Raw genomic sequence first — 27,563 nt, forward strand, 5'->3', positions numbered from 1 at the left:
GTAAAGTGGAACTGCCCTGACTAATTTTTTATTTTAAACGTTCCACAGCATGTTCACTCTCCGCCCGCCCCCCTTGCTTCTCTTGAAAAGTAGAAATAATGAGGGCAGGGACTGTGAACCTTGAAAGAAGATTTCCGTGTCTATTTTAAAAACAGATCCTTTACACGGTTACATATGATAGCCTCAGAAAGGCCTTCCACTGTCTCAAAGAGGATTGAATTTCTACCTTCTTTTTCTATAATCCACCTGGCGCTTTATTTCATTTTATTATTTTGGGCTGATAATATTATTATGATGACCATTACACGATAAGGTTGTGTCAGAAAGATGGATTTAATCATAGAATGGCATACTTGAAATAATTTCTGATTGACTACAGTATATTGGGTACAATATCCCTCCCTCCCTCCCCCCCTTCAAGACTGAAATTCCCAGTTGTCAAAAAAGGTTATTTATTTATGTATGCCACTACTGCGGCCCATGTTTTGTTAGCCCCAAAACAGAAAATGAGCGAGGTTCCAACTAAAGAAGAATGGCAACTTAAACTGATGGAATATGCTGAGCTTGAAGACTTAATATATAGAATAAGAGAACAAGAAGAACATACGTTTAGAGAAGACTGGAAAACGTTTATTGAGTATATGGAAAATAACTGTGTACAGCTGAAAACGCTGGCAGCATTAAGATAAATTCAACAGTGTAAATAAGTTATGATGGTTGTAATAATGGAAGACTAAATGGTATAGTTTCTGTAAAATATGCAGGGATTTATGATATGTAAAATGAACCATGGAAAGAGAAGAAGGGAAGTCATTGATATCTTAAGGATGTATAAATGAGTACTTTAAATTGTAATATATATATATATATATATATATATATATATATATATGAGAAAGCGTGTGTGAAATAATGTGTATTTAAGCTTTGGGTAGACAGGCAGAAGGAGATTTATAAATGTGTGTGTTTGTTTGTTTGTGTGTGTGTGACAAATTCCAGAGGGGCCATCCTGTTAGACAGCAATAGATTGCGGTGGATTTCTTTGAAGTCTCTTCAGCCCCTTCCCTGTCCTGTATTTTGTATTTTGCCAGAACAAAGGTGGCAGCCCTACTGTAACCCATGGCAGTTAACTCCTTAAATTTGTAAGATTATTCTTTTCTCTCCTGGTCATTGTTTGAAAGTGCAGAAGCCTCTTAACCTTGCTGGAGAATCCTTCTGAGTGCCGCTAGGCCACCAACGCCAAGGCGGACAATCGTGAGCTCACTTGCCTGCTGTCTTGAATGTGTCTTGTAAAACACCACTTTTTATTTCAGGAAGTTGGATGCTTTCATCTATGATGCAGCGGTGCTGAACTACAAGGCCGGGCGGGATGAGGGGTGCAAGCTGGTGACCATCGGCAGTGGCTACATCTTTGCCACGACGGGCTATGGGATCGCTCTCCAGAAGGGTTCGCCGTGGAAAAGGGCCATCGATCTTGCATTGCTGCAATTTGTCGGTGATGGTAAGTCAGAAGGACTTTTCTTTCCTGCTCGAAGTGTTCTTGCAAGAGGGGCAAGAGGAGCCAGTGTGGTGTAGTGGTTAAGAGTGGTGGACTCGTAATCTGGGGAACCGGGTTTGATTCCCCACTCCTCCACATGCAGCTTGGGCTAGTCACACTTCTCTGAAGTCTCTCAGCCCCACTCACCTCACAGAGTGTTTGTTGTGGGGGAGGAAGGGAAAGGAGATTGTTAGCCGCTTTGAGACTCCTTAGGGTAGTGATAAAGCGGGATATCAAATCCAAACTTCTTCTTCTTATTATTATTATTCATTCTTTTCATTTCGTTTATGCATTGCCTCCCATCCAATAACCCAGAGCGATCAGCAATTAAAGCATCAGTAGAAAAATTCTCAATAAAAACAATTAAGGAAACCATTTCAGATCTGATACAGAAAGAGACTAGGATAAGAAATATCCATGCAAGAGGATTCTTGAAAAAGGAACATCCTCAGTAGGTGCTGAAAAAACCAGGATACCACCACTACTAAAGTATTAAGAATTAAGAATTAATGTTATTAAATTATTAACATTATTATTTATTATTATTATTATTATTAATTATTAACATTAATTGCTATTAGTTGATTATAACCATTATCTATCAATTATGATGATGATTAATAATAACAATAATAATAATTTACCAAATTATTAGGCCACCCCATAACAAAGTTCCCTGAGCCACCTAAAATATAATTCATTTGTAAAGTTCTGCTTTTCATTTCAGGATGATGAGCATAGTTCAGCTTCCTCTTTTCATAAGCTTATTCTTCATGTATTTATGTATCACCTTTTGCATGTATGTCAGGGTGATTTCTAAACACCATAAAAGCACCTTAAAATATCTTTAAAAACAGTCCAAAATAAATGAGGAAGGCAGATTGAAGAACAACACGAAATGAAAACAAAAAAAACAAGATGAATTTTAACAGGGAGAAATGTAAAGTATTGCACTTGGGCAAAAAAAATGAGAGGCACAAATACAAGATGGGTGACACCTGGCTTGAGAGCAGTACATGTGAAAAGGATCTAGGAGTCTTGGTTGACCACAAACTTGACATGAGCCAACAGTGTGATGCGGCAGCTAAAAAAGCCAATGCAATTCTGGGCTGCATCAATATGAGTATAGCATCTAGATCAAGGGAAGTAATAGTGCCACTGTATTCTGCTCTGGTCAGACCTCACCTGGAGTACTGTGTCCAGTTCTGGGCACCACAGTTCAAGAAGGACACTGACAAACTGGAACGTGTCCAGAGGAGGGCAACCAAAATGGTCAAAGGCCTGGAAACGATGCCTTATGAGGAACGGCTAAGGGAGCTGGGCATGTTTAGCCTGGAGAAGAGGAGGTTAAGGGGTGATATGATAGCCATGTTCAAATATATAAAAGGATGTCACATAGAGGAGGGAGAAAGGTTGTTTTCTGCTGCTCCAGAGAAGCGGACACGGAGCAATGGTTCCAAACTACAAGAAAAAAGATTCCACCTAAACATTAGGAAGAACTTCCTGACAGTAAGAGCTGTTTGACAGTGGAATTTGCTGCCAAGGAGTGTGATGGAGTCTCCTTCTTTGGAGGTCTTTAAGCAGAGGCTTGACAACCATATGTCAGGAGTGCTCTGATGGTGTTTCCTGCTTGGCAGGGGGTTGGACTCGATGGCCCTTGTGGTCTCTTCCAACTCTATGATTCTATGATTCTATGATTCTATGATTCTATGAACAGCTAAGACAGAGATCTTTTCACCCAGGTGGAAAAGCTTGTCAAAACAATGTTGCCCTTGTAGTATTCAGAAGGAGGAGAAACTAGGAGGAGTTGGCAGTGCCTTTCATTGGCTCTGGCGCCACCTGCTGTTGGCCTCCCTGCCTTCTACCCAATGGGCCTTAGTTCCTATGGGCAACAGCACCTTCTGAGCACGAAGCTCCAGTCTTCCTAAACTGGAGAAATTGACAGAAGGCTTAAATATTTCATCATGGAAGCCTGGGGAGCACAGCACGTCCACCAAGTCTGCCGAGATACTGTCCTGTCAACCACAACCAGACCACTGGAATCAGATGGGAGATTCCAATTCTGCCCTCTTTGTAACAAGTGCCCCATCAAACTGCCCATTCATTCCTCTGGGAGAAATGTCATTTATGATAATGTTGGAGGCTGAGCCTGCTTCCTACCTGGAGGGTAAACTGTGGTGCTGAGGATTGCAGCCATCGGCATCATAAATCATCCTTTCTTTCCTCCCCCCCAACCAGTCTGAACCTTTTCTGCAAAGCATTCCCAGTGCAGTGTTCCCACTGTTTCCTTTGGAGTGGAGAGGGGATGTAGCCGAGGGAATGGGGAATGGTGGGAATATGGGGAAAATTATGCTTTGCCTGGCATGACATGAGAGAGAGAGAGAGAGAGAGAGAGAGAGAGAGAGAGAGAGAGAGAGAGAAATATCAGACGTTCTGCTTAACAATCCAAAGCCTACTGAGCTTTGAAGAACAGGGTCACGGCAGACTATAGATAGCTATTAGCTTGCAAATAGCCTTGATAGCTATTACTCAGTCATCTCTGTTCCAAGGAGAGGTTGCTTGTTGTTTTGAAGCCGGTCAACTTCTTCATCCTCAAATGGCCTCTCAGCGCGGGGTGATTGCATTATTTGGAAAGCTCTTGTGTGTGTCATCCTGTGCTTCATTTGACTCTGGGGTGACCGTGTGGATGTGGGAATGTTGAGGGTGGCAGGAGAGGATATATTGATTCTTAATACCCTTCGTAACTCGCGCTAGCAAGTTTCTTTATATAGCAGAGCGCATTCCCCCTTTTATGCAGCACAAAGCTGGCTGCAAACTCTCATGAGACAACAAACAATTCAATCTGGTTTGCCCAGATTGAGATATGTCCTATTATTCCTGGTAAGACCCCTTGGAGCCCTCCTAAAAGAATGAAGACACAACAGTCTTATTCATAAGTAACAAAAAGTAGTTTCTCCTCACGATCAGGCAGAGCACAGTGTGATCCCTGAAGGCAGGTTTTTAGGTTTAAAGTTACAAACATGTACAAACAGGTTTACCCCATATGGGAGATAACCTGGGGGACTGCTTGGCTGGCAGCCAGCAGTCCAGTCCAGGAGAATCAGGAAGTTTGAAAAAGAAGATCAGAGAGAGGGAAGAAGTGGCTGCTTGACTTGGCCTTTTACCAGGTCTGGAAAGGTCTCACCCACCTACCAGTCACATGCAAGAAAGGATGCTCCAGGCCAGGAGGAACAGGAAGTTCAGCTGACTGAACCAACATGACCACTCTAGCAAAACAAGGAATGCTGAACTTGACTGCTCCCAGTGGATTACATGTTCCGTTGAGAGTCCGTCAAGGCTGCGAACAGCGGGACTGTTGTGGCGTCTAGTCCGCTTCAATTGTGCCAACCTGCTTCTCCTGGCTACAGCAGAGTATCTTGCGCAGCGGTGCCTGTGTGGAAGGAGTCTTAGCCATGCAGTAAAACTCTCGTACAACAGCTGCTTCCATTCTACGAAGCTTTATTGTACAGCAGCAAAACAACAACCAGGCATGATGCTTCTCCTGTCACAGCCAAAACAGAAAGTAAAAACGTTCACATAACAAAGATGCAAACACCCCCCCCCCCGTAACAGGACATCATTTCCCTTGAGCTGTTAACCCTGTAAGCTCTGGGTATCCTCACATTACATCCCACAGTGGACTAACTTGCTGACGTCTGTTCACTGGTGAGCCCTGCAGATGAAATACTGCTGCCTGGGCTGGGAGAAAAGCAATGACAAACCTAGACAGCATCTTAAAAAGCAGAGACATCACCTTGCCAACAAAGGTCCGTATAGTAAAAGCTATGGTTTTCCCAGTAGTGATGTATGGAAGTGAGAGCTGGACCATAAAGAAGGCTGATCCCCGAAGAATTGATGCTTTTGAATTATGGTGCTGGAGGAGACTCTTGAGAGTCCCATGGACTGCAAGAAGATCAAACCTATCCGTTCTGAAGGAAATCAGCCCTGAGTGCTCACTGGAAGGACAGATCCTGAAGCTGAGGCTCCAATACTTTGGCCACCTCATGAGAAGAGAAGACTCCCTGGAAAAGACCCTGATGTTGGGAAATATGGAGGGCACAAGGAGAAGGGGATGAGGTGGTTGTACAGTGTTCTTGAAGCTACCAACATGAGTTTGACCAAACTGTGGGAGGCAGTGGAAGACAGGAGTGCCTGGCATGCTCTGGTCCATGGGGTCACGAAGAGTCGGACACGACTTAACGAGTAAACAACAACAAGGCTGTGTGATCCTGTCCCTTTACTGGAAACAGGGCTGCACAGCAGATGCAGGATTAAACCCTGTCCTCCAGCCCATCAGCTACCATCACCAGTGACATCAGTTAAATGGTGGGTGGGCATGATTTGGGGGAAATGGCTTAATGGGCCAAGTTGGACCCCTTGACCGGCTACGATTGACCCATGATTGACTCAGCCATCTTTCCAGAATTTTTTAAATATTATGGTGGCAGAGGAAAAAAATTGAAGCACAAAATAAACATTTTTTTAAAGTTCCGAAGGCCAGAAGGCACCTTGAAAGTGGGTAGGTGGGTGGTGGGAGAATCCTTAATGATTTTGCTAATTTCTTTTTAAGAAAGCTGCAAGACATTTCTCTCTCCCTCCACCCCCACTTTGCTTTCATTCAGGATGTCTCCTCTTCTTAACTTTAGTCCTCACCGCCTTAGATGGGAAGCCCTCTGGCATTCACAGAAGCTGAAAGCATTTAGGTGGGAGTGATGTGCAATGCATCAGTCTGGTGCGATTTGCAGTGACTTATTCAACGATTTCTTTTAAAGTTCTCCTCAATCGTGATTTTCTCTCTCCACAAGCCTCCCCCCAACAACCCCACAAGCCATGAGAGATTTACTCTTTGTCCTGCCTTGAATAGCCACTTTCCCTTCTCTAATTACATCAGCTTTGTAACAAAAGGAGACGTCTTCTTATCTCAGCAGTTCTTAACAGCTATACAGAAACAGCAACAAAAAGCCATCAGGGTTTTTTTTGGGGGGTGGGATGGGGGGAACCGAGAATACTGTACTGGCTTTGGTATATGCACAATGTTGCTTTATTGCATAATTATTCCTCGCTCTTATTAGCATTGCAAACTGGCTGAAAGAAGTTCCATTCTGCCCTGCTCCACACCAGTACAAATCAATAGGGACAGGCAGATACCAGTGAAGTGAGTTATGTTCACAGTTGTCTCTCAGAAGTGCTGGACAGGAATCACCAATATTGTGCAGAAATACTACAGATAGGACTGAATAATTTTTTCTGTTCCAGTTTCTCATTTTCCCCAATCTGAAGTGTGTGATTTGGTGGGGTTTTTTTTTAAATCAAATCAGATCTTTATTATTAATGATCAAAGGCCAGCATTTGAAACTGTGATTAGAAGCACATAGGATACATTTACAGATGTGAAGAAGAATAAGAATAAAGATAATAATTTTGAAAGGAATATTAAAAAGGAATAAAGTAAATAAAAGTAGCATAAAATAAGTAGAATGGGCACCAACATTTATGAAAACTAGAGTCATAGCACAAACTTCAAAGAAGGAAGTTACAGAATGTCCAAAGTAAGTTCTTGGTGAGTTTATTTTATTTTATTTCTCATGGACATTCCCCTTCTAGAACCATATTGCTTTTAGGGACAGGACATAACATGCTACATTGTCCCTTTCCCAAGTCCAAGAAGGTAGGATTTTGGAGCTACAGTCATACCTCGGGTTGCGAACGCTGAGGGTTGTGCATTTTCAGGTTACGGATGTGCTGAACCCGGAAGTACCAGAACGGGTTACTTCCGAGTTCGGCACTCGTGCATGCGCACAAACACTAAATTGCGCTTTGTGCATGTGCAGAAGTGCCGAATCATGTCACGCGTGTGCGCAGACGCGGCACTGCGGGTTGTGAATGCTGTGGGTTGCGAACGTGCCTCCCGCATGGATCACGTTTGCAACCCGAGGTTCCACTGTATTAGGCAGCTGTGGCTTTAGCAGCTCAGACTGGGAGCTTGTAGTATAAACACCAACAACTGGGAAACACTGGCTTGCGAGCGCTCCAGTTGGAGAACAGCCTTTACCAAAGGTGTCATGGGCTTTGAAGATGCTCGAACTCAGGACGCAAGGGAGAAATGCGCTAAGAGGAAGACACACTTGGCAAACCCTCACCATGATCAACTTCTGCCCGGAAACCTATGTCCCCACTGTGGAAGGATGTGTGGATCCAGAATCAGCCTCCACAGTCACTTATGGACTTACTTTTAAAACCGTGTTTTGGAAGACAATCTTACTCGGCTACAAGTGATCGCAAAAAAAGAAGAAGATATGAGCCGGAAGCTCCATCTTTTCCTGGATCCCTGAAACTCTGGCGAGGTGCTTCCAAGGCTTCCCCATTCTCCTGAGTAGCCTCATGTGCAGTTTATGGGCATGTTTAATGTTATTTATTTACACCAAAAAGAGGCACCTCAAAGAGACTTAGCAAGATAAAACACAATCAATAGAAGCAGTTTAAAAACAGGGGAAACAAAACGATGAAGACTGAAATGCTCATCCAATAATATATCAAAAACGAGTCCTACTCAGTGCTGTTAGAAATAACTTAAGGGGAATGGACAATGTTTGCAGCGTATCTGGAAAATAATTGCGAGCAAGTGAAAATGGTAGCAGGATTAGTGTAAATTCAGCAGTACAATTTTATGTTGTGGTAATATGCAAATGAGGGGGAAAATGAAAAATGTTTGAATAGAATATGCAGCAATAATGGAAAACTAAAAAGAACCATGGAAAGGGAGGAAGGGAAGTTGGCAACTGATTTATTCCTGGGGAATGTATAAATGTGGAAAATGCTGAAATTTTAAAATTAAAAATATATATGAAAAAATAGAAGTAACCTAATTAGTCAAGGCCTGACTGAATGAAAAGGTCTTAGTCTGGTGCCTACAGACTGTCAATGATGGTGCCAGGCACATCTCTGTGGGAAGAACATTCCACAGATCGGGGGCCACCACTGATAAGACCTGTTCTTATGTAGCCATCCTTCACATCTCCCTCAGATGGGGCACAAGGAGAAAGGTCTCTGATGGAAGTCACAGGCTAGTTTGTACATGGTGAGGCAGTCCTTGAGGTGGCCCTGACACTCCTGTATGTCTTGGTGTCTACTCTGCCCCTGTGGCCTTCACGGAGATTGTGGGGAGGAATCTGAGAACCAGCCAGGAACCCAGGCAGCTGGCATGAGAACCTCAATTCCTGGGACATGGATATCCATCTCTAACGCCTCTTCAGGGGCACTGGCATTGTGGAGAGCTGCCGCTGGCAGCCTTGCTCCTTCTCTGAGACCTCTGATTCCAGGTCTGGGCAGGGCTGAGCCCTGACGCCCATGCAGCATAGAAACATCTCACTGGTTTCCACCCCTGAGATCTTCATGGATTTCCATACCTTAACTGTTAGGACCTCATTATTATTTTGTTCTCCTGTTTTCCAGGCGAAATGGAGGAACTGGAAACTCTGTGGCTGACAGGTATTTGCCACAACGAGAAGAATGAGGTCATGAGCAGCCAGCTGGACATTGACAACATGGCAGGTGTCTTCTACATGCTTGCTGCTGCCATGGCCCTCAGCCTCATCACGTTCATCTGGGAGCACCTGTTTTATTGGAAGCTGAGGTTCTGCTTCACTGGAGTTTGCTCTGACAGGCCAGGACTGCTTTATTCCATCAGCAGGGTAAGCTTCTCTGTGTGTTTCAATTAGTATTATGCTCACCCGTAAGGCCTCCACATCAGAGACCAGGACGAGCATTAGAAAGGAAGGAACGTCTTCCATGGCTCATGGAAGGAGAGCAGGGAGGTGATCTGGTGGGCCTTTCTGGCAAAGGTGTTCCAGAGAGTTGGTGTTGTCAAAGAAGGAATCCTTCCTCTGTCATAGTTCATAGAATTGTAGAGTTGGAAGGGACCACGAGGGTCATCTAATACAACTTCCCGCCATGCAGGACTCTTTTTGCCCAGTTTGGGGCTCAAACCCACAACCCTGGGGTTAAGAGTATCATGCCCTACCAACTGAGCCATCAAGAAAGTGTCGTCTGAATTATTCTCAGCATACCCTTGATGGCTGTGTTCTATCTCAACCATCAGTGACAGTGTGCTTTGGAATGGTAGCTGCTAGGAATCACAGATGGGGAGAAGGTTGTTGTGCTCCCCATAAGCATCTGTGAGAACACAGTCCTGGTCTAGATGAGCCACTGGTCTGATCCTGCAAGCTCTTCTTTGTTTCTTATGTTCAGTGAAAGAAGGGCAATGGAGCTAGAGCTCTCAGGTATTCAGCCGATGGGGAAGTGTACATGCAAAGAGATTGTTCCGCTTTCCAAGGGACGGAGCTGAAACTCAGTGGTAGAACTTCTCCCTGGCTTGCAGAAGATCCCAGGTTCCACCTCCAGCATCTTCAGGCAGGACTGGGAAAGGCTCTTGTCTGAAACCCTACTCTGACAGCCAGTGTAGGCAATACTGATGTACATGGACCAACAATCGGACTTAGTATAAGGCAACTTCCTGTTTTTGTGGAAGGAGCAGGGGCACTGGAAGGGAGGTGGGTTGCCCCGGGTGCCACCATGGAGGGGGGTGACAAATTATCAAGGAACAATTACTGCCCTACTAGGGCAGTTCATAAAAAAACTTTTTTTTTAAAAAAAAATGCTTGCTCCAAAGGTCTTACCTTACTACAATAGGGCTTATAGAGCTATATATGAAATTCCATGTATATCAGTTAATATCTTGACCCTCCTCCATGAAAATAGCTGTTTACTTGGCCGTTTCCCTATGTCGCTAAAATTTCAATTCAGTGGAGCAGGGTCAAGATATTAACTGATATGCATGAAATTTCAGATGTAGATATGTAATTCCTAGTTTAGTAAAATAAGACATTTGGAGCAGGCATTTTGAAAAAAAGGGGTTTTTTATGAACCACCCTACTGCCCGACCCTCCGCTGGGCTTCCCGGGTCCTGGAAAGTTGGCCTATGTGAATAAAATGAGACTAGGCTGAGTAGATTAGGCCTTGCCTTGCCTTCACCTTTTGCAGGCAAAAACATAAATAATAAATCAATCAATGCTGGGTGGGATGGTGGTGACAAGAGATTTTCCACACTGGGTACCACCTGACCTTCCCATGCCTCTGGGAAGGAGCAAAGCCCGAATAATTTCAGGATGGAAAGGGAACTAGAAACACATTCGGGGGGAAAGATACATCAGCATACAGAAGACGTAATGCATAAGTTTCGCGCACACATGGTGCAGGGTTGTGTGACCTCTGTCCCTCCCCCTTTACTTTCATAACTCAAAACATTAAATCTGCCTGAGCTTATATTTTGCAAGATTAAATGGCAAAGCACAACATCTCAGGCACAATGTCCCCCATTAATTGCTCTCCTTGAATAAGTGCAATTAGCCTTCTGCATGAAGTAATTTGTCTACAAGAGATGAAGCCTTTTTTAAAAAAATAAATAAATAGTAATAATAATGCAACTAGTAGCAAAGTGAAATTTTAATTACCAAATAAGTTATTTGTTTAAACAAACAGCTGTAAACATGCTTAGCCTTAATCTCTGGCAATTTATAGTGGTGTGTGTGTGTGTGTGTTTTAATTAGTTAATTGACTCTGATTCTGTGTTTGCCAAAAATGTTCAGAAAATAGTTGGATGGAACCACTGAGCTCATATCTAATTCTGTGCGAGAGAGAGAGAGAGAGAGAGAGAGAGCGCACACGCAATTGAGAGCGAGGGAGGGTGGAACTGCACTAGGGTTTTCTCGAAAAGATTGTATCCTGGCTCAAACTCACAAATCTCCCCGCACACTTTCTGCCTTACAGAACCTGTTAGTATGCAGCCTACACTGGCATATCCAAATTGCTTTGCTGTCCATAAAAATGGTTTGCTGGATCCAGCCAAGATCCATCCAGTCCAGCAATCTGTTTATACCTTCAGCCAGATGTTCACAAGCTGGTGGACAGGAAGGTTGATTGGCTTCTCCTCTGCATCTCCTCTACTCAGAATCCTCTGGAACATGAGCACTCCATTTGGCTGTTCTGGCTAACAGCTGTTGACATGTCCATCTTCCATTAATTCCCCCCTGTTTGGGGTGAGGAAGCAGCCGAGGTGGTTGCCTTCCAGATGTTGTTGAATTCCATTTCCCATTAGATCAGAGGTAGCCGAGGTGGTTGCCCTCCAGATGTTGTTGGATTCCATTTCCCATTAGATCAGAGGTTGCCAACATGGTTGGCCTTCAGATGTCATTGGAGTCCAGTTCCCAATGCGTCAGAGATAGCCAACGTGGCTGCCATCCAGCTCTTGTCGTGCTCTGTTTCCCATTATTTCAGGTTTGTGTAGTGCAGATGTGGGGAAACCTTTTTCATCCCCCCTGGTCCAAATTCCTTTCTGGACAACGTACTACATGCCAACGCTGACAGGGCCAGAAGCAAAAGTGGGCAAAGCAGTGAATGGGCACATTTCTTTCAGACAGTTGCCTGGTTTCTGCACATTGACTCTCCCACTCTTCTCTGTCCTCCATCCAGGCATGCAAGAGAGGATAATGATATCAGAGTTCAAGGACACAGGCCAGCCAGGCAAAAATACTCAAGGGGGATTAGGACAGGAACAGTGGGGAGAGTCCTGAGGACTACATAGAGAGGTTTGCAGGGCCACATCCACCCCTCAGGTCTGAGGTTCCCTACCTCTGGCATATTGTTTCAGGAAGTGAAAATAGGCAAGCTCGCGTGGAGATGTGGACTGAATTGAATCTCAGTCCCTTAGCTGATGCCCTTTTAAAAGGCCCATGTGGATGGGATTCTTGCACTAACCTGTTCTGGATATGGCATTATAATTATTGCCAGCTGTAAGAACACTCTTCTCCTTTGGTTTCCAGCTAGGTACTAAGGTTGAAGGGGACATGGGTGGCACTGTGGGTTAAACCACAGAGCCTAGGGCTTGCTGATCAGAAGGTCGGTGGTTCGAATCCCCATGATGGGGTGAGCTCCCGTTGCTCAGTCCCTGCTCCTGCCAACCTAGCAGTTCGAAAGCACACCAGTGCAAGTAGATAAATAGGTACCACTCTGGCGGGAAGGTAAACGGCGTTTCCGTGCGCTGCTCTGGTTCGCCAGAAGAGGCTTAGTCATGCTGGCCACATGACCCAGAAGCTGTACACCGGCTCCCTCGGCCAATAAAGCGAGATGAGCGCCACAACCCCAGAGTCAGTCACCACTGGACCTAATGGTCAGGGGTCCCTTTACTTTTACTAAGGTTGAAATACTGGGGGCAGATCATTGCTGCCATTGCAGCAGTTTTCAGGAGCTGCGGAGGTTGAGCGCAGGCCAAGCGGAGGGCTTCCTGCAGTTACCTGGTTGGCCTCTGTGGGGAACAGGATGCTGGACTAGGTGGGTCATTGGTTCTGATCCAGCAAGGCTCCTCTTCTGTTCCATTTTGGAAGGAGAGAGAGACCGGGAGTGAGAGAGTGTGTGAGAGAGTGCCAAGTTGCACCCACAGAGCAGGATGGGGCACGCGATTGCTCTCTGAGGTCTCCAAATCATGGTTTGTGATGCAAACAGCATCTTTGCTGATGCAGGAGAACTGCTACTGAATCCCACAGGGCTGCTGCTTCAATCCCCGTGGTATCCAACAGTTTGCTGCTGTTTTGCATGAAGGTGCAGGCTGTCCAGGCTATGCAACTGAAATCCTAAGGGTATCAATACCTACCTGTGTAGAATGTCTGTACCTACGCAACAAGGAACATAGGATGCTGTCTTAGACTGAGCCAAGCCAGTGCTCCACCTAGCTCACTGTTGTTTATATTGACTGGCAATAGCTCCCTCCAGTGTTTCAGGTAGGGAGTCTCTCCCAGCCCTAGCAGGAAACACCAGGATTTGAACTGGGAACCTTTTGCATGTAAAGCAGACGCTCTGTTATAAGCTATGGCCCTTCCCCTCAAAGAAAGGTGGGGAACCTTTTCAAGCCCAAGGGTTTCAGTGGGTGGGGCAGCCTTCCAGGGGATTCATTGTGGGGTTAGAAGCAAAAGTGATCAGAACAACACATGTGATTCTGGACTTATGCGTAGCTGGCTACATTCCAGCCACACAAAAACCAGAGGTATCTTTATGCATGGAGAAGGAGAATACACTTGCACATATCTTCATCTCAGTCATCTATCCAGGCAAGCGAGGACACATTCTAGCCAGTAAAAAATACTCAAGGAGGACTTTGCATGAGGATAGTCCTGAGGGAGGGACAGAGAGCCCGGGGGGGCATATTTGACCTACAGGCTGGAGGCTCCCTACCCCCTGCTTTGAAGGGTTGACGATTTGAAACTTTATCCATTTTGTGTTGCTTCTCATTTAGGGTATTTACAGCTGCATCCATGGGGTCCACATAGAAGAAAAGAAGAAGTCCCCCGACTTCACCCTGACGAGTTCTCAAACAAATATGTTGAAGCTCCTGCGGTCGGCGAAGAACATGACCAACATCAACCCCTCCCGGATAAACTCCCCCAAAAGAACAGCCGATTTTATCCACAGGGGGTCCTTGATAATGGACATGATGATGGACAAGGGGAATTTGATCTTCTCCGACAACAACAGGCCCTTTCCCCCGAAGGAGAACATTTTCAGCGACAACATAGGCGACCTACAGACATTCATGGGCAACCGCCACAAGGACAGCCTCAACAACTACGTTTTCCAAGGGCAGCACCCGCTCACGCTGAACGAATCCAATCCCAACACGGTGGAAGTCGCCGTTGCGGCAGAAGCCAAAGGGAACTCGCGCCCGAGACAGCTGTGGAGGAAATCGGTCGAATCGTTGCGCCAAGAATCTCTGCGGCAGGGCTCTCTCCAGCGAGAAAACGATTCTGATGAGAACCGGCAGCATTCGTTGAAAGGCCCAAGGTACCTCCCCGAAGAGATCATCCGCTCAGACGTTTCAGATACCTCGAGCCGGGCCACCTGCCACATGGAGCCTGAAAACAACAACAAGCACCACAAGTCAAAGGACAATGTTAAAAAACGGCCTGTAGCGAAATACCCGAAGGACTGTAGTGAAGTCGAGCTGACATATCTGAAAAACAAGTCTCTGCCTCGGGATAAAATTTACATTATAGATGCAGATAAAGAGCGTGGCTTTCACCTGGACACACCCCAGTATATCGAGAACATTATCCTCCCGGAGACAATGGAGTTCTCTGATGTTTATCAGGATCACAACGACAACTACCGGAAGTCGGAGCAGAGTAACAGGACTCCTTTGCCGAACGAGGAAAGTCTTCCAAGCAACGACCAGTACAAGCTGTACCCGAAGCACTACGGCACGAAAGATAAGAACGCATCCTTCGGCGAAGCCAACGACCGCTACAGGCAGAACGCTACCCACTGCAGGAGCTGCCTTTCCAGTCTGCCCAGCTATGCTGGACACCATCTGAGCCGCTCGCCCTACAAGTGCGATGCCTGTGTGCGGATGGGAAACTTGTACGACATCGACGAAGACCAGATGTTGCAGGACACCGGCAACTCGGCCCAGCGGGAGGAAGAGGTGTACCGGCACGACTGGGTCCAGAACAACAAAACCCAGCCTCCGAAGAAAAGCAGGCTGAGGATCAGCCGGCAACACTCTTTCGACAACCTTCTGGACAACAAGCCCAGGGAAGTGGACGTCGGGAGGCCGGCCCGGAGCATCAGCCTGAAAGACAAAGAGAAGTTTCTGGAAGGCAGCCCTTATGCAAACCTGTTTAACGCCCCCCAAAGCAAACTCTTGAGCAGCAAGGCTCCGCTTTTCACACGCACCTTGGACGACGGTAAGAGGATCAAGTCCCTGTATTCCGACCGTTCCGCGGAGAACCCTTTTCTGCACTCTTATTACGACGACCAGCATTTGGTTCTGGGGCGGAGCCCCGCGGGCCTTTATAAACACTCCTTGCCCACAAAAGCGAGAAATGATAGTTACTCAAGGTCGTCGATAAAATCGACCGCCTCGTACTGTTCAAGAGACGGCCGGGTCCACAACGACATGTACATTTCGGAGCATGGGATGCCTTATGTTGCAAATAAGAATAGCGTGTACTCAGCTCCAAGAGTTTTAAATTCCTGCAGCAATAGACGCGTGTATAAGAAGATGCCTAGCATTGAATCAGATGTTTAGCTTTTTTTCCATTCACATTTTTATCTAGAGGGAAAAACATAGTTGCCAGCATCCGAGAGCCAAACGGGGTGCTCCTTAGCAGTCCTCCGGGAACTGAGGGTCAGCGATGCCTTCCATTGATTGATCTCGCCTGTTGAACCAAAAAGAAAAAAGGAAAGGGAAGAGGGAGTAGGAAGAACAATAGAAAAAACAAAACCCATCCCTCCAAGGGCATATCTATACTACAAACATATATTGTTTTATTTGACTGCAGTGTCTTTCCCGAGAGCATCCTGGGGATCGCAGTTTGGTGATAGTGCCTCAGATCCCATGGTTACACCCACACCAGACATTTAAAGCACTATTTTACCACTTTGAACAGCCATGGCTCCCCCAAAAGAAACCTGGGAACCGTAGTCTGTTAAGGGTGCTGGGAGTTGTTAAGAACCCCCCTCTACCCCCCTGGCACAGCTACGATTGTTCCTTGGGAAGAGGGATCGACTGTTAAACTACTTGGTGATTGTAGCTCTCTGAAGGGACGAGGGGCCACCAAGCAACTCACGGTGCCAATAACAAACTACAGTTCCCAGAATCCTTAAGGGGTGACACTGTGACTGTTCAAATGGTATTGTAGTGAATTACCTATACAGTGGGCATGTGGCCCATATTAGCAACCCACAGCTCTGTTTGGAAGGCTACCATCCCCTAGGAAGAGGGAGAAACCATCAGCCCACTTTCTGCCTTGCAGTGTAAATACACCCTTAGGGATCAGTTCAAGCCCTGGCAGAAATGGGTACCATTTCTGGTCTGTCCATTTTGGAATCCTGCTGGGATATGTTGGCAACTATGTTATTTTTTATATTAGGATGGTTCTTTTTCCCCTTGTCCATCAGACTTGAGTCCTTCTCGCACTTTCCACTGGTGTATTTATGTCCTCCCAGACGTTTATTTTTTAGTAGAGAATAAGCAATATGGTATGCATGTATTTTGACACAGAACAAAGAAAAAAAAATGTTAAGAATGCATTTGTACACTGACAAAGGTAAGACTTGTCAAAGAGATTAGTTAGTCTTTTTTTTAAAGAAACAGACAAAATGAATATATATATATATATATATATATATATATATATATATATATATGATTTAGTTTCATCTTTGTTTTTAAACACAGTCAAACAAAAGCAAAAAATAATTATATCTATATCTATATCTATATATCTATATATATCTATATACACATATATATAAATATATATATATATATACATCCTCAGGGCCCATGAATGGAAACAATATTGTGTTCATCTTTGTCTGTCTTACAGAGACCAAGGCTGCAATCCACAGAGGACTTCTCCTCCGCCAAGCCCCATTGAAAGGAATGGAAGTTTCATAATTGCTAATAGAGGTCCCACACGTTCAGATAGCAGCTCCAAGCTGGGCGATGTGGTGGTGCAACCAGGAAGGGGTGGGAACCTCTCCCAGGAAAGGCAGGGAGCTTCTTTCCCCGTCTCCCCATCTAAGACTGAACAGACAGACCACGCTAGTCCCTGCCGAGGCCAAGCTGGGCTGTGGTGGGCGTGACCTTATCCAGGATGAATTCTGGGGAGAGCTGGGAGGCTGGGCGAGGAACAGAAAGACAAGACCACACAGTCTCCTGGCATTTCTATGGCTTAACCAAACCTGGAGACTTCTTAACTTCCAACCTCCGAGCTATCCAAGGGGCTGACCTTAGGGTGACTTTGATTCTCTGCCAGTCCGAAGAGGGGCACTGAGGTCTATGCTCGCAAGAGTTCCAGCTACTCCACCTGCCTGGGGAAGCAAGCAGCCTCACATGCTGAGCTGTCTTGTCTCCCCTAACAGTCCCGGTGGGCGTACCAGTGGGGGTGAAGGGGGACAATACATGTCAAATGTTTGAGCTCCTGATCTTTCCCAAGGCAGAGTCGCTTGGCTGCTCCCTACACTGAACAAGCACAAAAGTCCAAGTCCAATTTCCTTGGACAACTCCCATTCTTTTTAATGGTCCTTGGGGGTCAGTTTCACATAGATTCATAGAACTGCCGAGTTCTAAGGGACCCTAGGATGTTATGGCCCCCATTCTCAACACAGGGTTGCCTCCTTCTCTTACAGGCCCTGCACCCGCCTACCTTTCCCAGGCATTTAGCAGGTGCTCCATGCTTTTCCTGGTGTGGAGATGAGTGCTAGGGAAAGGTTCAACTGTGACATTTCTCTGTGCCAGGGCTGAGCCTAGAGCAGGGTTTTCCCAAACCTGGGTCTTTAGCTGTTTTTTGGACTACAGTTCCCATCATTCCTGACCACTGTTAGCTAGGGATGATGGGAGTTGTAGTCCAAAAACAGCTGAAGACCCGAGTGAGGAAACCCTGGCCTAGACAGTAGGGCTGGTAAGCCTGTTTTGAGGACGTTTCAAAACCGTTCCATGGCAACACGTGGAGATGTGGGCAAAAGGTGTCCCCACCTGAGGTTGGCGAGCCTCTGCACACAATTAACTTGCCACCAGGAGGCAGCCACCACATGGAGAGACTTTAAATGGCCTCTTTCCGGTCACAGCAATGTGCCTGGTGGCCCCAGACACAGGAGGAGAAGTTCCTGGGAGATTGTGCCCATCTAGTTAACAACCCACACAATTCTGCTCCAGCGTAAATTCCATGAAAATATTGATATTGCTGCATAAGGAAAGCAGACCTCAAAGGATAGCACTTTACTGTTGACATTTGTAAAAAACAAACAAACACTTTAGTCTTGAAGGCGTCTCGTTGCTTATGGGACAGCTTAGGGTGGATTCAGACATTATGAATGCAGCGCAGGCAGTTTGTGGGAAACATACACACAACCATATTCTTGAGTTGGGCACCATCTTATATCCATCAGATGATATCCAACTGCCATGCTCAAAGCTGACCTATTGAAATCTGAGTTGGGTATTACTTTATATCTATTGAGGGATATCCAGCTAAATCATGCTTGAAATAGAGCTACTTGAATCCATTGATTTAAATAGGTCTGTTCTTGAGTATGACTAATGAATATCACCCATCATATTTGTAAGAAACAACCATGAAGATCAGATGAAAAACACACACCCTAGGGGTGCTCTTCCTATCATGGGAACATGCTACATATGCATCAAGTTGTGTGTTGAAGTTTCAGCTGCAGCCTGGGGCCCTCAGTCACCACAAGGCTGCATCTGTATGTGTGTGTTTTTCAAGAACCGCCTTGCGTCGTCTAAATCCACCGTAAGGTCCAGGGAGGAGATTCTGGAGAGACCAATTTGGGGAGTGAAGCCAAATATATATATATATAATAATGCGGGGAAGGGGAAGAAAAAAACATAGGCCCAACTCATTGCACTTGTAAGACGATGGTTTCTGTTGGTGTCCAAATGCTTTCATTCTCTTTCATAGACACTCATTTTGTAATGAAATTGGTTTGTAGAAAACTCCACAGTCCAACTTCTCAGCTGGAAAATCTCTGCAGCTGGAAACATAGATATTTCTAAGTCTTGGTGTATGGAGCTTACATCTGTAAAGCTGTAGACCTCATAATCTAACTTGAAACCTAAATGTGTACACAAGTATGTGTCTCTTCCTTGTTGGTGATGATAACTCAGGGCTGTATAGTATCTCTCTTCGCCTTGTTCCTTCACATTGTTCAAAAAGAAAAAAGAAAAAGAAAAAAAGAGAACCCAACAACACTGGCACCAATATAACCATTGCTCATTTGTTTACAACCCAGTAGTGGTCCCATTCTGATTAACCGTATGTTAATGTTAACTGCAGTTGTTAATGTACGACACCAACAGCCATATAAGTCGAATGGACTCAACCTGGAATGCAGTACCAAATTGTCTGACTGTAGTCTGGAAGTGTAGCATTTCTCAGTAGTGACTTGCTTTCCTTCTAGAACTCCCGTGTATGTATGTTTGTATGTATGTTGGAACATTGTTATTTTTTTACTTCTTTAATCCGATCCATCTCAAATACTCAATATATGCACATGACATGTGTAAATTAGGTAGCTGCAGAACACGCTAGGGAGATAACAACCTCCCAGTGCTCATGTCAAATAACACTGGAGTAGGGAGGAGGAAATAGGGACACACTCCAGGTTTGGTTTCTGAGTTACTTCACACACACACACACACACACACACACACACATATATAGATATATATACACACACAATGCCATGATGAAAAAATGTGCACTATGTGGATACATGTCACTTTAAGGGAAAAAAACAAACCAAGGAGAGAAGGGAAACACAGACCTGAATTAATATGCTTTAGCATCTGTTTAATGATCCTGCCACAGCATGGGGTGGAGACGGATGGTGGTTAAAATTAAATGGCCCTGCTGAGTGCCAAATGTAATACTTAGACCAGCTTTGCCCAATGTGACAGCCTCCAGTTGTTTGGGATCACGAGTCCCATCAACTGATGGGAGTTGTAGTCCAAACCATCTAGGGGGCACCAGGTGGAGAAAGCTTGATGTAGACAACCTGGGAATTTGTAGCTTGATGCTCTCCAACCTGGGAAGAAAAGAAGGTTGGACTCCCTTGATTATGGAATGTGCTGGGAAGTACTTCGTAAGTTCTTTCATTAGAACAGGGCTGAGATACCTGTGTTCCTGGACTAAAGCTCCCATCAGCCACAGCCAGCTGTCAAGGATGAAGGAAGCTGTAGCCTAGAAACTGGTGGAGTGCCTCGGCTTCCACATTGCTGCTTTAAAATGTTACAAAGCTTCAGTTTAAAAGTGTAGAAAATGAGGACAAATATGGCCCAGTCCCATCCATGCTTACTGGGACGTAAGCATGACTTAGTTCTGTAGGTTTCTTCCAAAGTAAGCATGTATAAAATGTTGCTTTAGAAGAATACCTATTATTTTAGGGCAGTGGGGTTCTCAAATTCTCCCCACCACGGACCACTTGGAAATTGCAGAGGGTTGTAATGATTTTTCTGCTTGTCGTAGCAATTGCAGTGGGCTGTGCTCAGCGCTGCATGGTTGTTAACTATATATATTTTTATTCCTTTTATTTCTCATGGTGTTGGATTGTGTTGCAGTCTGCATTCCACAGACTGCAGCTTGCAATGCAATTAAAATATGAAATAAAAGAAGCAATAAAACAGCAACATGAATATTTAATGGAGGCATGCCATGGACCCCTGGTGGTCTATGGCCCTTAGTTTGAGAACTTCTTTCCTCAGGAAACCTGCTTATCAAGGAGAAAATTGGACTTCTCCCACTCCAAATGCTATCTGGCAATTCCCATATTTCCAAGGCAGTGACTGTCAAGGCATTTATTCTGAAATCACCCCAACCCCACAATATGCACATGCCACCTACAATAGCTTTCTCCAACCTGATGCTCTTGAGACTACAATTCCCATCAGCCCCAGCCAGCATGGCTGATGGTCAGTAATGATGCAATTTGAGTAGCATCTGGGAAAGCTAGTCTACAATTCAATTAAACAGCGATACCTGGCCGTGTGCTTAGGGGTAAGCAGGTGAGGCACTGCAAGTCAAAGCACATTTGAACACTGGAAGCATTTCAAAAGCAGGTTATGATGTCTCTTGAGAGCAGAGGAGACCTGTTGCTTGAAAACATCACCCCTCCATTGAGATCCTTGCTTCTTGTACTGAAGCTGATTTCACATTTTAAATAGGAGTCGCTTTCGGCCAAAAGCATAGGAGGTGATGGTTCATGTGCTCTTTCTGAAACGTGGGTTGGAACCCTCAGGTGCTGGTAGTCAGAGTTGCATCCATCACTGTTCAGAATGGTCTCTTCTTTGGGAGGAGAGGAAAGTGGACCAACCATTGCTGGTCACTGCCCCACATCTACCCACCGCCCTCAACTGTTGAGGTTTCCTTCTTGAAATAAGCCGTTTCTCATTTGTTTCCACCATTGGCTGGTCTTGCTTGCCTAGGCAAATACACATGCAGGCATCTTCTCCCAAGTGGGTTGGCCAACTAGAGTTGATCAACTCTAATGGAAACTTGGCCTTCTGTAGGTTGTAGCAAACTACACCCACGGCTTCATAAGAAAACCAGGCCTCCAGAAGGCAACTCTGTGCTGCTATTTATTTAACATTTATTATATATATATGCGGCTGAAATAAGGAAATTGCACTATGCGAAACTGTAGATTTTGATATGGAACCTTACTGCAGTTTTAAATACGAGTGTTTACAGCTTTTTTAAAAAATATATATATAGAAAAATGGGTATCCAGATGAGCTTTTAAAAGTGTGATTCTTAGTCTGCATTTTGCACTGGAAATGCCAGCCTGGTTTTTAAATAGCAGTCTGGCCCATGTGGATGTTTGGTGCTCTAGAACAAAAACCATTCAATGTGGACGGCCAAACCTAATGTGGGGATGGGGGAGATATCAAATATGATGCAGGAGTTTTGGGTTGTGCTTATGACTGTTGGCCACGATTCCTAAAATCTCCCATATGGATGAACAGGTAGTCCTTCCATAAGGGTTGTGCTTAGATGCTGTGGGTGGTGAGGATCTGGTGGAGGTGAATAGATCACCTCCAACTAGAAGTCTAACTTCACAAGTTACTTTCCTACTCTTCCCAATGCTTGTTGGTGAGATGCCATTGTCTTGAAAAGAACATGCACATCCCAGAAACCAGTTCTTCTCTAATGTACAAAACCTGAATAGGTATGTTCACACATTACACCATACACAGGTGTTTGCATGAAAATGTGCTCACTTGTGGATTTGGGATGCACAACTGTTGTGTATGCTTGCTGAACATTACATTTGAATAATGGCATGAGTGTATAGCTGCATTCTTTGAATACATAGGTACAAGGTTCCAATGTAATGTGTGAACACCCCTAATGTGGTTTTTCACCCCCTCGGATGGTGACCAGTCAAGAGACGATTCCCAAACCAATGATGATGTTGGGTGCCATGTTTTGCCAGGATGTTGTACCAGTTTGTGCCTGTTTCGATCCCAGAAGCTCACATGCTCTAGCAATTTGATGCAGAACTTATATGCCTGTAAGCCAAAGAATTCATTCAGTAGTTAGATCCAGATAAATCAACCATGCTTTACTCTTGACTGTTCCATGGGCAAAGCGAAATTGCTAATAGTGCCCACCTTTTATACTATCCAACGGGCACAAAGCCCACTGATTTGATCTCCTGCAAAAACCCCAACAAAAATGGGAGGCAGAATTGCACCTCCAGCTCAGCTATTGTGGTTGTGGCCAGTATAAGGACTGGCTATAGCTTGATGATAGTTGGGATGGGAGAGATTTGACTCAATTTTCATCCAAAAGAGGAAAGGAGGGAGATCAGGGCAGGGTATAGAGCTGAAAGCATGCAAGTATGCCTAGATCAAGTCTCTAAAACCTTCAGGATGCTCTGCAATGACATTGCTGCCAATATTTCTTTGGACACAATCTACCATGGGTTTCTTTGGCATTAATGCCACTGAAGTGAGCAGCATTTACTGGTGGATTTCCCCCAGAGAATCAGGATCCCCTTAAAGATTACTGGGGTGGGCAGGAACCTTTTAGGGAAAAATGCATGCCAAATCATACATAGGAGGAGAAATGTGCTCTAAAAATGCAGATGAGTTATTTTAAAATGGGGTGAACTGAATTTAAGATAGGAAAAAGAGAAACAGCAGCATTGACTGTTTTGTCCAGATCTAGTGCAGACACCTGTAGATTGCACTGTAAATATGGACACACAAAATGGAAAAAGGGGAGGGCACCTCCCCAGATAAGATTGATACAAATCTATTTGCATACAAGGTCTTCCAATATAAATGCATTGCTTCTCATACATGCGCAAATGCGTTAAAAGCTTGATTTTATTTCCATAAAAAAGATCAAAATACAAGTCATCATGACTGTACACAGAAGCTGGTGCTTGCCAAATTGCAAATGCAAATTGCACAGTGTGATGAGGAAATCAAATCACAAAGAGCTGCCAGTCAGCTCCCCCATTTTGTAGTTCCTTGCGAGTTATACATTCAGATGCCAACGTATCATACCATATGTGATTACAATTTATACTCTTAATGCACAGAGCATTGACATCAGGTGATCTCCTTGTGGCTCTAAACGGGTCTTCCAGGATGTATTCTGCTGAATTTACACATTTATTAATAAGATTGCTTCCTCCAACATGCATAATAGGACCCACTGGGGGTGCCGTGGTTTAAGCTTTCTTACAATACCTGCTGCACTGAGGGCTTATCTCAGTCAGCTTCCCCCCACTCTTTCCATTTTAAAGCTCCATGCCCAAGCACCCTTTCCCTGCAAAGACTTCTCCAAGCGTGCTTTCCCTATGAAGACATGCTCTTTAGCGCTCAATCAGAGCAAACAGCAATTTGGGTTTTCCACCGAGTGCTGTTTGCTCCGATTGAACTTTAAAGAGCAGGTTTTCATGGGGAAAACTCCAGAGCAAATAAAGGGTGCTCACTCATGGAGCTTGAAAGCATGGAGCATCTGCCTGGAAAGTGCAGATGAGAGTTAAGTGTGGCTATGTCCCAACTGTGTTGTCTACATAGTGTTTAATGCAGTTGTGATGCATTGTATTTTCAAGAGTGATTGCATTTTTTGTTTTGGAGATAAGAAAACAGGACATTAATAGCTGTCAGCTTTGTCTATGGATATGGGGCTTTTGTGGGGGAGGTTATACAGCAGCAGCTTCTGTAAATCCTTTTCTCCCCGTGAACGTTCCTGCATGAGATCCAACTTTCCAAGCACCTGTTTGCCTCATTCACATCACAATTCCTCCCACCCCATGGAGCTGTAACTTTTAAAACAGAGCTTAGCCTTCACTGTCCTTCTTTCATGGTGCAGATTTGAAGGTGGATTAATCACCATAGCCAAAGCTTTTCCAGACTTTCATTGGCAGGGCAGAAATGAGGTCAGAGAAGTGCTTTTGTGCTCCTATGGTTTTTCTCTGCAGCCCTCCTCCTGTGGGAAAGATTTAGGCTAACTCCTCAGCTGCCCTATACCCCCAGTTTGGGTTCCCCCCTGGGATGTTGAGAAGGTTGTGGATCTCTCAGTTCTGTGCTTTTTCCTGATTCCCCCCTGAACATCCTCAAATCACCTCGGATTTGGTCTCCTTGGCCCCAACATCTTATGGCCACAGTAGCAAGGAGAAGGGCTCTGACATGGTTTATCCTAGGCCCCTTTAGATTCCCTCCCTGTGGTGATAGGATTGCAGCCATGGGTGTCAACCCCCCCCCCCATATATATATATATTAAAAATCTTAATGTATGAAGAGGCCCTTAATAGATCTCTGTTGAGCAGAGCAAGTTGATATGGAGGTTCTGAACACAGCTGTCCATTTGTGATGGGGGTTCACCAATGGAAGTCAAAACCTAGCACTGACTTTGTCCAGTAACCGAACCTGTATTGTGTGAACGCACCATCAGAAATGGAGCACTGGGATGTTCATCGAGAACACTTGAGGTTTTGAATCATTGAAAAACCAAGCTCAACAATTTTAAGACGTGCACATACACACTCAAGAGTCACCAAATACACAAGTTACGTCCGTACACACTCTTAGAGACTTCTTTAAAACTGGTAGTTGGATATGATGTCCTGATAACACAGTGGGATGCAAGTAATTTGTGACCCAGGAATCTTTTTTTCCCATTTGTTTGTTTGTTTCTCTGTTGACCTGTTCTGTCTAAACAGTCGTTTACCCCTCCAGCATATTTAAATCCAAATGCATGACTTAAGTGCTAATACTGTATAAATAATATTTTTCAGACATATCTACAAAAAAACAAAACAAAAACCCACAAATGTTTGCTTCAAACTTTTGATGATAGAAAAGGGGGGTGGGGAGAGTATATAATGAACATGGTTGTCTTCAAGGTGTATTGTATTTTTCATTTTTGTTAAATATGTAGGAGGGGGAAAAGAAAGAGAGAGAGAGAGAGAGAGAGAAAGAGAGAGAGAGAGAGAGATGGAAGATAGGAAGAGAGCGGGGAAGACGTGAATGTTTGCGTATATTGAAATGTATATACCTGTGAGAGAAAACACATGTGCCAAGTATAACAAGATGTACAAAATGTAAATACATGAAAATTTCATTTTTCTAATAAAGATAATTTCTGCCAATTGATATGAAAATGGGAAAAAAGAAAACCTCTGTCATTTTGCTTCCCTCTGTTCATTAGTATAGTGGTTTTCAAAATGTGTTCTTTGGGTGCAACCAGATGTGGGGAATATTTCCTTAATTTTTCCTATTATAATGCTGGTGCCTCTCATATTCTAATGTTCCTTTCACGCCGCAGTAGCTTGTATCATGGAACTGTGGCTTTTTGACTGATATGCCACCATGTTGTGCTAAATTTCATTCGTACTGGTGGGTGTAATGTGACACAACAACCAGTGTCAATGGACAACATCGCTATGCCCTCAACAATTCTGCACGTGTGTGCTTCTGTCTCCCCACACCCCTGATTCCCCCATGAAAACAGCAGGAAAGAACCAGTACAGCTCCCCAATTTTTGTCACTTTGCTCCCACAATTTTCTGGACTAATGAGATTGCAAAGATTTTTTTTTTTTTTAAGCAATTAGCATTTCTAGTGCTGAATTTCCACCAGATTCCACTAGACTCCCAGAAGTGGCTTTTAGAGTGTGTGAAAGCTCAAATATAACACGGAAAATAACAGAAAATGTCAGGAAGCAGAATAAACAAGTGGTTCCCAGTTAGAGGTCCACAGAATGCACCCAGGGGGTCTGCAGCCCCATGCCTTTCTCTTTTTTTCAGTCATTTATGCATGGTAATACAGTCATACCTTGGTTCTTGAATGCCTTGTGTCTTGAATGTTTTGGCTCCCAAATGCCACAAACCTGGAAGTGAGTGTTCTGGTTTGCAAACGTTTTCGGGAAGCCAAAAATCCAGCGTGGCTTCCGATTGAGTAGAGGAAGCTCCTGCCACGCCTTGGATTTTGGAAGTCGAACGGACTTCTGGAACAGATCCCATCCGAGAACCAAGGTACGGCCGTATCATGAATTTTATGGTCTGCTTTAGTGCTGTGATTTTTCAAGGTATTGGCCAAAATCGGTTTTGAAATCACACCACAATAACGATTTTGACTTGGCAATACGCAGCAATATACATTTTCTGGGTTAAGGGGGCTGCAATTCCACACACCCTTCCCCAAAATCGAATAACTCAGAACTAAACATGCACTATATTCCATTCATTTTCTGGAAGCGGCTTTTATGTTGTGTGAAAGCTCAATTATAATGTGGGAATTAGCAGTTAGGGAAAAGGAATTAACTGCCACATGAGTGCAGCCTTCGTTAGATCAGAAATGGGGAATTGACCATTCTGTGTTGCTTTGTCTCAGGCATTCTGTGGAGAGCTCAGAACCCCCACTATGGCAAGTAGTACTCTCGGGAATTCCTCATCTGAGGAGTACCATTTCTGAGCAGCAATATATGGGGTGAGGCAGTTCCTTGGGGAGAATGAACCAGGGACCTTCTGCATGCGTAGCAGATGTTCTCCCACTGGGATATAGCCTGTTCTTTCTGTACTCCCGGGGGTGGGGTACTGTGTGGGCTAGGAAAAGCTATGTGCACTCACTTCCTTTCATGCCCTGCCCAGACTGGAGAGAAGCATTGTGCAATCTTGGCCAAGCATTTTGAAAGATGTAAAACCCTAACTGTGGATACAAGAGAGCAAATCTCCAGAATCCCTTTTGTGCGGCCCTCACTGTAGCAGACATAAGAGGGAATGATCTGTGGAGAGAGAGAACTTTCATTTTTCTGAGGCCTTCCTTTCCTTCCTCCTCCGGATATTCTCCACGAATCCTTAATGAAAGGTTCTCTGTATTGGAAGAGGGAAGAAATATC

The 27,563-nt window shown here is 44.6% G+C and overlaps 1 protein-coding gene across 2 annotated transcripts in view; it reads left to right on the forward strand.

The window, feature by feature from the left end:
• Positions 1 to 25,820, forward strand: part of GRIN2A (glutamate ionotropic receptor NMDA type subunit 2A) — a 232,955-nt gene extending 207,135 nt beyond the window's left edge. The window contains exons 12-15 of one of the 2 annotated variants that reach the window (XM_081839527.1): positions 1,314 to 1,501; positions 9,029 to 9,267; positions 13,920 to 15,366; positions 17,014 to 25,820. In XM_081839527.1, coding sequence (XP_081695653.1) covers positions 1,314 to 1,501; positions 9,029 to 9,267; positions 13,920 to 15,366; positions 17,014 to 17,084 — 1,945 coding nt within the window. In that variant the 3' untranslated portion in view covers positions 17,085 to 25,820. The other variant, XM_081839526.1, reaches the window with a different exon arrangement.
• The last annotated feature ends 1,743 nt before the right edge of the window (positions 25,821 to 27,563 follow it).

Source organism: Podarcis erhardii (assembly GCF_964252035.2).
Source record: "Podarcis erhardii genome assembly, chromosome: 14".
Lineage (NCBI taxonomy): Eukaryota > Metazoa > Chordata > Lepidosauria > Squamata > Lacertidae > Podarcis > Podarcis erhardii.